Source organism: Cariama cristata, unplaced genomic scaffold (genome assembly GCF_000690535.1).
Source record: "Cariama cristata isolate BGI_N322 unplaced genomic scaffold, ASM69053v1 scaffold21570, whole genome shotgun sequence".
NCBI lineage: Eukaryota > Metazoa > Chordata > Aves > Cariamiformes > Cariamidae > Cariama > Cariama cristata.
This window is the reverse complement of record NW_009594364.1, coordinates 10803-22117: the sequence shown is the minus strand read 5'-3', so window position 1 is coordinate 22117 and position 11315 is coordinate 10803. Positions and strand designations below refer to the sequence as shown.

General features: G+C 43.7%; 1 protein-coding gene across 1 annotated transcript; it reads right to left on the bottom strand.

Moving 5' to 3' along the window:
- Positions 1-699: 699 nt before the first annotated feature.
- Positions 700-10402, bottom strand: MSANTD2 (Myb/SANT-like DNA-binding domain containing 2). The gene is made up of 4 exons (XM_009697744.1): positions 10367-10402; positions 9461-9719; positions 7724-7784; positions 700-1586 (listed from the first exon to the last, which is right to left on the bottom strand). Exons 2-4 carry the CDS (start codon positions 9537-9539, stop codon positions 734-736), a joined length of 993 nt encoding a protein of 330 aa, XP_009696046.1. The 5' UTR covers positions 9540-9719; positions 10367-10402; the 3' UTR covers positions 700-733.
- Positions 10403-11315: the final 913 nt, after the last annotated feature.

Genomic DNA, 11315 nt, shown 5'->3' with positions numbered 1-11315 from the left:
ACAAACAAACAAAAAAACAACCCCAAAAATAAAATGCAAAATAAAAAGGCCAGGAATTTTTTTCATGTTAAAAAAATAAAATAAAATAAAAGCGGATATGGCAACGCTACTAGTAAAGTGGAATACATCACAGAAACCAAAGTCTTTTTGCAGGCAACACTGTTCAGAGAGAGAGGAGAACACTTGATGGGTGAAAAAAGTGAACTTCTAAATTATATACAATAGTATCTAAGGGTGGCTTTGAAAAAACAGTCTCCTTTAACGTGATTCAAGGTTTAACTTGCCGTTATCTATTGCTTATTTATTCAGATCCGTAACAACACTTAAGAGAGACGGATGCGTAAAAATGAGACACCGTGGAATAAAGAAAAACAAAAAAACCCAAACCCCCCCAAAACCAGCTTTTCGTATGAAAACACCACGTGTACGCGCTTGTCCGATGTGGAATGTACCTACAGTCGTTTCACGGGCCGGGTGCGGGGGGCTTCTCCTCACCGTGCCGCTCCGGTAGGAAAACCGACCGGTCTGTCCGGCAAGAGAGCCGGGACACGCTCGCTTGTTTGGGGATGAGCTCGTGGAAAGCGCCCCGCAAACCTCTTATCACCCCAAAACTCGTTTCCAGGCGGAAAAGTCCGACTTGCCCGGCTGTGAACGGACAGGATCCGAAAGCGTCTGGTAGCGAGATGGAAAAAAAAAAGGGGCCGAAAGCCCTAATCCTTATGAAGGACGAGACTCAGTTGTTAAATTTTAAGGGATATCCGATGGCTTTTTCCAGGCACTCTACCAAAGAGCCGGCGGAAAGAAAATCCCTCTCCACTTCCACAAATTTGATGTAGATGGATTTGGGCGACACGCCGGGCTCTACGACGCAGTTCTGAGATAAAAAGGCGTTGATTCCGACCCAATCTTTGCTGAAGGTTTTGGTGTTTGCCTGAAAATGTAAAAACAGGCACTGCTGGAGAGTCCGGACCTCGGCGATGCCGAGGTAACAGTAGATAATCCGGGCAGATTCCATATCCAACCGGAGGGAAGCTTGCGGCGAAGGGACCTCCAGCTCCCCTTGAGTCTCATTGCCGGGATCGGGACCCCTGTGTTCGGCGAGAGGGGACGGGGGTTTCTCGTGGCACTCTTCGTAACCGATGGCGTACAACCCGGGGCTTTTGGGGATCCCTCCCGGTAATAAATACTGAACGACGTTTCCTCCGGTGGGTTTGGAGTGAGCGATGGGTATCCAGTCGATCTCCATGTGCAGCTCCAGGCATCTGGCTTCGCTGATGGTGATCTCCAGGAATTTGTAATAAACGTTTTTCCAGTTCATTTTCTGCACTCTGGTCATGATAACCCGACCCTCTGGTTTTTCCGAGTTGAAATATTCCCGGAGTCGCTTGCCAAGGGGTACCTGCGAGCTGATCTCCGCGTAATGGTAACGAATATCCTCCTTCCAGCGGGTGTTGTAACCGATGCCGAAAATGGCCAGTTTGTTAGAAAGATGGAGCCTGGAGAAGTCCGTCCAGCTCTGAAACAGCTCCCACTTCAACTGGACCGACTCCAAGATTTGCATAATATTCTGCATGACGTGGCGCTTCCTGGAAATTTAAAAAAAAAAACAAAAACAAAAAACAAAAAACATGGAGAGAAGGATAAAGGCATCAGTAAACTAGAGCTGCAAAACCATCCTTGTGAACGCATCGACCTTTGGGAAAATATTAATCCCTTTCAGCTTTCTCGGTTGCTTTTTAGGCGGTGGATATTTTATTCCTATGTATGTCCTATATTGCTAGGTGTGTTTCTTGATTAGAACATCACCCTGATGTTTTGGGGTGGGGTTTTTTTTCTTAGCAAAACCAAAGAAAAACCCAACCCAAACTCCTTCCAATATCTCAAGCAAACTACAGTCTCTTCTGGAAACGAGATTTCATGCAAAAAAAGTCCTGCGGGAGATAACCCAGTAAAGAAAGTGAGAGCTGATGAATCCCCAAGTTCAGTTTCCAAGCAAGATTTCTGCTCTTACCAACCCCAAAAAACAACCCCACACGATGGAAATGTCCTGCTCCTACCTATGCTGCTTCAAAGTAATTGCAAACACACACGTGTCCCGGTGCCGCTAAATAAATGCAAACTCAGTTACCGGGTTATTCTTTACAGCTGCGCATTCCCATCGGCACGCGGTCCGGCACGGACGACCGGAGCTTCATCCCTAATTTGCAACCGTCCCTTAAAACGCTTCCGCCTCATCATTACCCCAAAATTAACACCACCAAACAGAGCTGTAATTGTAAAAAACACAAAACAAGCATGCCACGCTACTCCGAAAGGCTCGGTCTCAGCGCTGGATCAGAAACACGGCTTAAGGAACCGACCCCACGAAGCAGAAGATGCTGAAGATGACCTGCGCCCAGACACAACCGACAGGATAACCTGCTGCGGGACGGACAGCGGAAATCCCTCTGGATTATCCAATAAAGAAATCCTCACATTTCCCAAAGTTTCTTTTCACTCTCAGGTAACGACACCGGCATCCAAGGGAGTTTCCACGGAGGGATTTACGCTTTACGAAGCCATGAGGAGCGAGCATTTGTGTGTGCCTGAAGCAAGCTGGAACAGCTTCCTCCAGGATGAATGAGCCAGTTAGGGTGTAATTAGCTCGTAAGGAAAACTACTAATTTTAGGAGTTATTGTCCTATAATCAAAGCTGTAGGAAGATAATGTGACTCATTTGGTAATCGAGAAATCTCTCTTGGTCCAACAAACGGGATTCAAAAGCTTGCTCCAATGCAATTCTCCTCCCTTCTATGTTGCGCTGCATCTCGAAAGCCGAACTGCGATCGTACAGGGGTCACCACATCCCCAAGAGCATCTTTTCTCCTCCCACATCCCACCAGGAGAACATCCTGCATCTTCGGTCCCCGTACCAGGCAACCCCAGTTTTCTTCTGCGGGGTCACGCACAAACTTCCCTCCTCTTGTGGGTTCCTTCGCTGCGTTCACAAAGATCCCTTAAACTCCCTAAAAAAAAAATAAATCATCAGCTTTTCCCAACAGCTCCCTGACCGAGTTAAGCATGAGACTGGTGAGGGACACAATGGTCTTTAAGCAAGAGCAGATACACCTGGGGTTGAGATTCTGGCAGCTGCATTTCCACTCAATAAATTCCTACATGGATGAGAAGGTCTCTTCTTCCATCATATTGATAGAGGGGTTCAGAGCAAAAAAAAAAAAAAATGTTTGGGAGCTGCAGACCCTTCCCATGGTGCTGGAGAAGTCCAACCTCACAGCCTCTCATCTCAAAAAAACCTGCTTTTATAGGTGTAAACACAACGCACATGATTTTAGGGAAGGTTCTTCAAGCGCTGGTTGTCCTTCTGGGACAGATGGAAGGCACTGGGCTTGCGACCCCAGAGCTCCGTGTCGAGCAGTTTGACGCACGATGGTCGGCGCACACCAGGTTCTACAAACCTCAGGTGGGGTGTCCAAGCTCCCTAAACCAGGTCCGAGCAGTCCAGGCTGAGATCACTCACTCACGGCGACGGGAGGGACCGCATCCATCAGCAATCATGCCAGAAAAATTCCTGGCTAGACCTTAAAAAGCATTTTGGCAAGCGCATCTCTGCCACGATCAGAACGTAACTGAATTTCTAGAGCACCGAGGAGGGAACCTGCTTGGCAAGCGGAGTTGTGTTTGAGCCAGGGGGTTTTAAAAAAACGCCTGCCACATCGTCAACAAACTCCTGTTTTTTTATTTTAAGTTACTTCTGAGGAGTCATTTCCATTTCCCCGTCTAGCAGCAGTATTTTACATACAAACACCGCGGCGATACCTTCAAGATCCTTTCCAACCGAAACGATTTTATGATTCTAATACCGAACTGTTCCAAAGTCGCTCTACGGCTTCCCTGATGCTTCTTCAGACGCCGAGCAGCGCGGCATTGCTACGCCTGGAAAAAAGCAAGGTTTGTGGTTTTGTGGTTGTGGTTTTTTTTTTTTATTTAGATTTTTGGAAGTGCAAGTTCACCTTCTGGGGACGTGACAGACAAGAGGACACGGTAAGCGCTGGCTCGGCGCAGGGCTGTTCGGTAGCATGGAGTCTGTGTTTCACTGCTCTTATACACTCGTTTAACTCAAGACAGACAGCTGAACTCAATTTAAAGAACACACTCCCATCCAAACCCAGAGACAAGAGAAAGCAGCGTGGGCAGATTTTCATTCAACAGTGGAGGAACAGAGCTAAGAACCACATTAAAAAAAAAAAAAGCCCCCACCTTTATTAATTACACTATAAATACTCTCGCTAAGTTTAGTTCAGTACAAAATAGAGCTGAAGCTCTGGTGAAAAAAAAAATAAAAAATTAGTCACTCGTCAAACTGTTCCTGCTGGGAAGAGGAATAATTTCACTAGAGATGATCTCTTCGCGTACGGGAGAGAAGGGCTTTCCACTTCGAGCACAGAAGAAGCAATAGCGGAAAAAAAGAAATTTTAAAAAGGTCTGCTTTTCAGTTTTAGCATCTCCTCTTCCCACTGACACCAGGACTCGGTGGCTCAGCAGCCGCCCCGTCGAGCTTCGCTTTCCCCGGCTCTAGCCAGCACCTCCATGACTTGGCCAAGCAGAGGTATTACAAGCAATAAGAATCAAAATTGTTACAATTATTTATTTTTCAATAGAAAAATCTGAGGTAGCAGAGGGTTTACCCTGTGTCAGTGCTGTGCATCACAGGACAATCTCATTTTTCATCTGCAGAAGGTGCCCTAGAGCTGGATTTTTACCCTGTCCTCAAACCACCACCTCCCTGTTGGAGACCGGCCATCCGCATTTCTTTCTCCTCAGAAGCTTTTACAATTCAAATGAGGAAAGACGGGAGACAAGCCGTGGTGCAAATTCGTTCTAAGGCGCTCTTTCCAAACAAAAGTAGACTTCAAAGAGGCTGAAACAGCTGGTTTCAGTGAAGGACTCGGCTCCCCAAGCATTTTCTAGTTCATCTTCACAAAACCTGCAGCGAATAAAACCATTCCTCAACTAAATTTCAAAGAGCGGAACGGAGTCTTAAGTAGTGTGCCACTTTTCAAAGCAGTTTATTTGGAGGCAGCAGCATGCCAACTGCCGATGCGGGGAAGGAGCATCCAGCTGACAAGACCACGGGACCCGGCCATGCAGCTTACCTACCGCTCTTTGCTTCCTACACCACCGAAAATAAGGCAACTCAGGAAATACGGGAAGTCCTTCTATGTCTTTAGAGGTCAGTTATTTACTACCTGAAGCTAAAAGAGGCAACGCTGTCCGTGTTAACGTGCCATGCAGCTTGCTTGGAGATACAAGGCATTAGGTTTGTTGGTCCACGATCAGGTCCCGGCGCTGGTCGAGCCGGCAGGAGCAGCTGAACCCCTCGCAGGCAGCGGGAATAAAGCAAACTCTTTCTATTTCAGCAGGTTTGTGGTCATTCGATAGGGACAGCAGCCTCACGCGTGCGTGTTTTATCGCGAAAAGAAGAGCCAGAATAAAATCCAGTGGTCAGAGAGCTCAGCGATACGTTTCCTATAAGCAAGCATCTTGGTGGCACTCTCCTACCCCCTCTGCTAGGAAAATAATGTCACGGTGCACGTCTGCTCCCGTGGTTTTCCGCAAGCTGCTTAGCTCCAAAAAATCCTTCAAAAAAAATCCCAGAGGAGGGAAAGGAGGAAGCAAAGACAAGATTTTCGCAATATACGTGGCTTATAGTCCGGCATCACCACACTGCAATTTCTCCATGTCAAAAAATCCCAGCAAAGAATCTGAATGCACCGCCACTCCCTCCGATTTTATTCAGATTATTTCTGCTGAAAATCCACACTTGACCAAGAATGCAGAATGAACTGAAGCCCTACCTTCTTTGAAATAATTTATATGTATTTTAAAACGCTGGCTAAAGAGCTGAAAAAGTTTGTCTTCTATTTATCGTCTGCGGCTTGTAAGAATAGACACAATTCTATTTTTTGAAGAGAATAAATAAATACCCAGCCTATTTTCGCATCAGTCATGCTTCCCCTGACTGCTTTTAATCTACTAAGTCATGAGTTTAAAATTTCCTTGCTCTTATAGTCGGGGGAAAAAAAAATAAAAATGTAGTTTTCAGCAAATCTGCGTTGGAAGATGCTTTGTGTTTCCACCAAGCATGTAGGATGGGCTTATCACCTGCACGCTTCATGAAATGCCTGAGAGTTCAGAGACTTCTGCGCATTTTAGAGGGAACTTGGGCCGGGGGGTGTGTTTAAAACACACCAAAAAAAATGACCACAAAACTCTGAAAAGTCTAATCTACCAAATCTAATCCAGCTGTCCACCTACACACCAAAACCTGGAAGAGAAAATTCAGGTAGTCGGAGCCTCTGTCTTGGAAAAATTCAAGATTATTTTCTATGCAATTCCCTAAAGCACGCCTTGAAAGGTAAAATTATCCCAGAACAGCCCTAAGAAACTGTTCAAAGAGGCAATAATAATATTTATACTGAATAAAAGTTATTTTTCTCCAGGTCATCTCTGTGTCGCTAAACTGAATTTGCCCCACATTAACAAAAAAAAGTCACCTTTGGGTACTGTGAAAATCCATCTGAAGTGAGGAGTCTGATGAAGCTAGACCGTTACAATGGAAGGTGCTTTTTTTTTTTTTAGGTTTTGAAGGATTTTTTTTTTTTTTTTCCATTTAGTTACAGTAAAAAGCCTCTGCTGTATTATTAACCAGGCACACCATGTTAATGTCTACTGTGCTGATGACTTCCTACCCTACAGAAGCTCGTTTTCCAACACAGGGAATACAAGATTGACTTCAGATGATACGACAAACTACTGGCGGAGGAGCTCATGTGTGGAACCCACCCAGAAGGGTCTGCGAGCCAATTTGCGATGGCTCATTCTCACTGCAGACAGATCTGCAATCACCCTGTAGGTTTTTAAAACCCTAAAGCTTGGAAGAAAGTAGCCCTGGTTTGAGTCAAATACAACGCAATTCCTTTCATTTTTCAAAATGCTTTGTGTTATTGTTGGCGAGGCAAGGGAGATTCACATGCTCAAAGCATTCAAAATGCTCCAGTATTTGTCAGATTAAACCAATCCAAAAGGTTACAAGTCAGCTCTGGAAAGTTATAAAAATAATTAAAAAAATAAAATAAAATAAAAAATCACAAGCTTTGGCATGCCTTCCCACCAAGGAAGGGAAATGCATGAACTTTTCTTGCAAGCATTACTCACACCAAGCCAACAGTACACACTACTACCAGGGTGCTGCGTCCCGCTTCTCACTCTTTCTTTCCTCCACTCCTCCTATATTCTCTTTTATTTCCTTACGTCCAAAGGGGCAAACTTCAGGCAAATGGGGAAAGAAAAAAAAAAACAAAACCAACCAAAAAAACCAGATTACAAATAGATCCAAGAGTTCATCCTCACGTGACAATACCCGCAGCCAGCCCACACATATCCCTAATGAATCTGAAGTGTATTTTATCCGCATTTTAGATCCTTGCATTCCTGTAGTAAGTCTCGTTTCGTTTGCTGAATGACGAAGCCAAGAAGAAACAGAGTTGTGAAGCTTTTCAGATGTTCTGAGGTAACTGGAATAATGCATAAAGCAGATTCAACTGTATGAATAGTCTTGCACAATGTATTTATAATTATAATCAGAAGTTTCAAATATCCTCCCCTCCTGCACAACATCCCCAGGGAAATACATTCCAGGGTAAAACATTCATAAATTACTTACTGCGTGTCTTCTGAAGATTCCTGTTTTATCTTTAATGTTCTTTTTGTGGTAGGCATTTCATCTGAAAGGTAAAATTCCAACACATAATTATATTTTAAATAATGTTCCTGGGGCTTTTTTTTTTTAAAAAACAGCTGAAATTAAAGAAATAATAAATTGGAGTTGCTTCCTAAGCCAGGCAGTCCATTAGAGTTCTGCACGAGATAGCTCCAGTTCCTAAATCCTCTGTAACTGAATAGTGGGGTTTTTTTTTCCCTTGGGAGAGACGTCGTCAGTTAAGATCTGAATCTCTCTCTGCAGGTGCAAAACCCTCCAAGCACAAGACTAGAATTCCTGCTATTAAATCACAAATCAATTTAATCACAAACGATGTTGTTTAAGGAAGAAAAAAAAAAAAGGAAAAAGAAAGAAAAAAGGCTCTTCTGCTTTCAGTGGCACTTTAGAGGAGCAAGGACCAGAACAAATGCATCTGTATTCCATTTAGATGTTGTGTGCTAAGTCCTTTTCTCATAACTTCTCTGAAGATTAAGAATATCATCAGCCCAAGTGCGCACAAATGTCTCCGATTTGACTGAAGGAAAACGGTGACAAAACCAGGAGACCACAATTTGACTCACCAGAACGAGCCAAACAAGACAGAATTCACCGTTATTTACATACGTTTTGTAACGTTGTCTTCTCCCCACCATTTCTCTCCCACACATTTCTGACTTTTAAATCCCCTGGGGAAGAAGTCGGAGCGAATCGGAACGCAGTTAACGGTCAACTTGCAAATTTTAACGTTAAACTGTGATTTAAACCTCTTTCAAAGCAGCCCAATTCACCAGTCCCCTGAACACAGATGTGTACGGATACGTGACTGCATCTCCTCTCCCTGTTTCATCCTACAAATCATGAGAGGGGGAAAAAAAAACAAAAACCTTGTCACACCAAGAGCCTTTATCCATGCTTCATTTGGGTCTCCATTGAATTCATCGACTCGAAGTTTCCACCGTGAAATAACCCCCTTGCTCAGGCAAGATCGGTGGCTCAAGAGAGATAAAAATGCTTAAAGAAACCCACTTCTTCACAAAGCTGCTCAGATCAGTCTGCGTTCACAATCAAGAATGTGGTACCTCACTCCGTTTAGCAAAGTTCAATAAGCCAGAAGCAACAACCAAACCTCCAAATAAATATATTGATTCTTATGCAGAGACATCAGTAATTCAGACAAAAAAATGCAGGTGGAGAAGCTTGGTTTAGGTCTCAATCCTGGAGTGTGAGCTTGCTTGCTTTTTTTTTTTTTTAATTAAAAAAGGCCACATATCCGGATATCAGCATATTTACAATTTAAAAAAAAAAAACACCACACCGGTTAAGGTACATAGGAAGAAGGAACAAAATTTTTTTTTTTATAGTTGTTGATATTAATAGCAGCAGTTTGAAGACCTGTTCATAATTTAAGCAAATCATGTTTGAACAGTAGCGCACAGGTTCAGCTGGTGCCCCAGGACTTCCAAAGCAGGGTATCACTGAAATGGAAAATATCTTCCTAATCCCACGAGGGGAAGTAAAACTGACCTGGGGGAGAGGAAACAGGGAACATGTCACCTCCTGCTCCACTGTTTCTGGCCACAAAGCCCTTCTTTCCTCCTACCAAGATACGTATGCGTGACATTGGTACGAGCACAGGTTAAAAAATAAAAAAAAAAAAAAGAAAATCGGAGGATGGAGATGCACCAAGACGAGATTTCTTACCCAATTCCTGTTCGCCAGTCTGGTAGCAATGAAGATCCTGACTGTGGTTTCCCCAGTCTTCCTGGGAATACTCCTCCATCGTGCTGCCGTCCGATTCCAGCTCCTGGTACAAGCCGCTGCTGTTGATGAGGACGGGCTGGCAGGGCTGGGAATCCCATCCTCCCTGCCCAAATACCTGCTCTAGCTGTTCAAACGTGTAGCTGCTTTTCCTCTTCCCAACACCATGCTCCTTCACGCGGCTGTAGCATCTGCGAAGGGTCTAAGACAGAAAAAAAAAAAAAGTACATTAATCAGGCGGTGACGGGTTGGAAGGGCACACATTCACTTGCAGACAGTTACACGGCTGCTAGGCAGAGTTTAGGGTTGTTTGTTTGGTTTTTTTAAATTTCTGCTGATCAGTATTTGCCCCGCGCTCAGGAGCTAAATGTAATGCTCCCAAATTAATCTACGCTCGCCAGGAAGCATCGTACGTATCCGACATTCCCGCTGCAGCGATTTAGCATTAACATCTACGACACAAGACAAAGTTGCATAGCAGCTACAGGTTCATCAGATTTAACTTGGTTGATTTATTCTCTTCCCCACTATGGAAAAAAAAAAAAAATAATCCCCAGATCTGCTATGTAACATAGGGAGGAAAAAAAAAAATAAAAATACCAAGAGACCCCCAGTCAGAGATACCAACCAGCCAAGAAAATGCACACCTACTACGAGGAGGAGAAAGCAGAGCTGGTGTTGTGCCCACAGCTTGGAGAAGGTGAAGCAGGGAGGAGAAAGAAAGGAAAAAAAGAGAAAGAGTCCCACAAAGCAAAGACGGTCCAACCTTCCTTACTCTGGTAAGAAGACACAAGGTGCAAAAAATGTATATGCCTAAGCTATTCAGCTAGGAAAATATATATTACTTACATATTTTGCATTCCTTACTAACTCACTCTGTCTCTTGTGAAGCTGCTGAAATTTAAAAGAGGTCAAATCAATAATGCTCCAAATTCCCAGACTTCGACATCAAGCATTAAGTAAGAAACAATACTAAGATGGCTCTGTCTAATAAGCCTTTAAAAAAAAAAAAAAAAAAAAAAAGCAGCGCCAAGGCTGAGAAACCTCCCATACAGATAGATGCAAAAACCTCGTCTACTTTTGGTGATCCCTTTTAGCATCCCGCACCGACGGCTGAGCTGGTGCAGCACGCTCGCTGCACGACAGCAAGGCAAAGCCCTATAAGCCTACGATTTCCATCCACAATTCCCCCCTAATCCAGAGCAACACACAACTATCTGGGGATAAAAAAATAAAAATAATAGTAATAAAACAATCTTTATACGCATCCCTCAATGTGGTTTTAATTCTACCATCACTCTACTTTTGAAAGATAATGATGTGCCCCAGGTTTGTTGCATCTTGATGGTTTTTGGATTGGTAGAGTGCTAGAAAAATTTTTTTTTTCAAACTGCATTTATTCGATTGCTCAGGTTCTAGCTTGAATGGATGGCAAAACTACCTCTGGAGTTCAAAAGAGGCATTAATTTGGGAAGAGCTAGTCCTGTCACCTTGCTTTCTGGAGGAGGACCACAACGGACTTTTAAGCACACATCATTGTACAAACCGCTTGGGTTTTTTCCCCCAAAAAAGGAATTTTTACATCTCCAGAAAGCTCAAACCTACCTAATGCTCCTCATATACTGGTTTAACAGCATCAGTGGGAAAGGAATACATTTCTAACCAGTTTCCTCGTGATATTGAGAGCCCTGGGGGGCAGAAGCAAAACTGCTAAGCAGTAAGTCACTTTTACCCTGCTATTTCAAAAGCAAAAAAACACACACACACAAAAAGAACACAAAATAATAATAACCCCCCC

Excerpts from the sequence above, each read along its gene's own strand:
- MSANTD2 (XM_009697744.1), bottom strand. The coding sequence starts at position 9,539 with ATGGAGGAGTATTCCCAGGAAGACTGGGGAAACCACAGTCAGGATCTT. Across the intron at positions 7,785-9,460 it reads GACTGGCGAACAGGAATTGG|ATGAAATGCCTACCACAAAA; the intron begins GTAAGAAATCTC and ends TTTACCTTTCAG. Across the intron at positions 1,587-7,723 it reads GAATCTTCAGAAGACACGCA|GAAGCGCCACGTCATGCAGA; the intron begins GTAAGTAATTTA and ends TTAAATTTCCAG.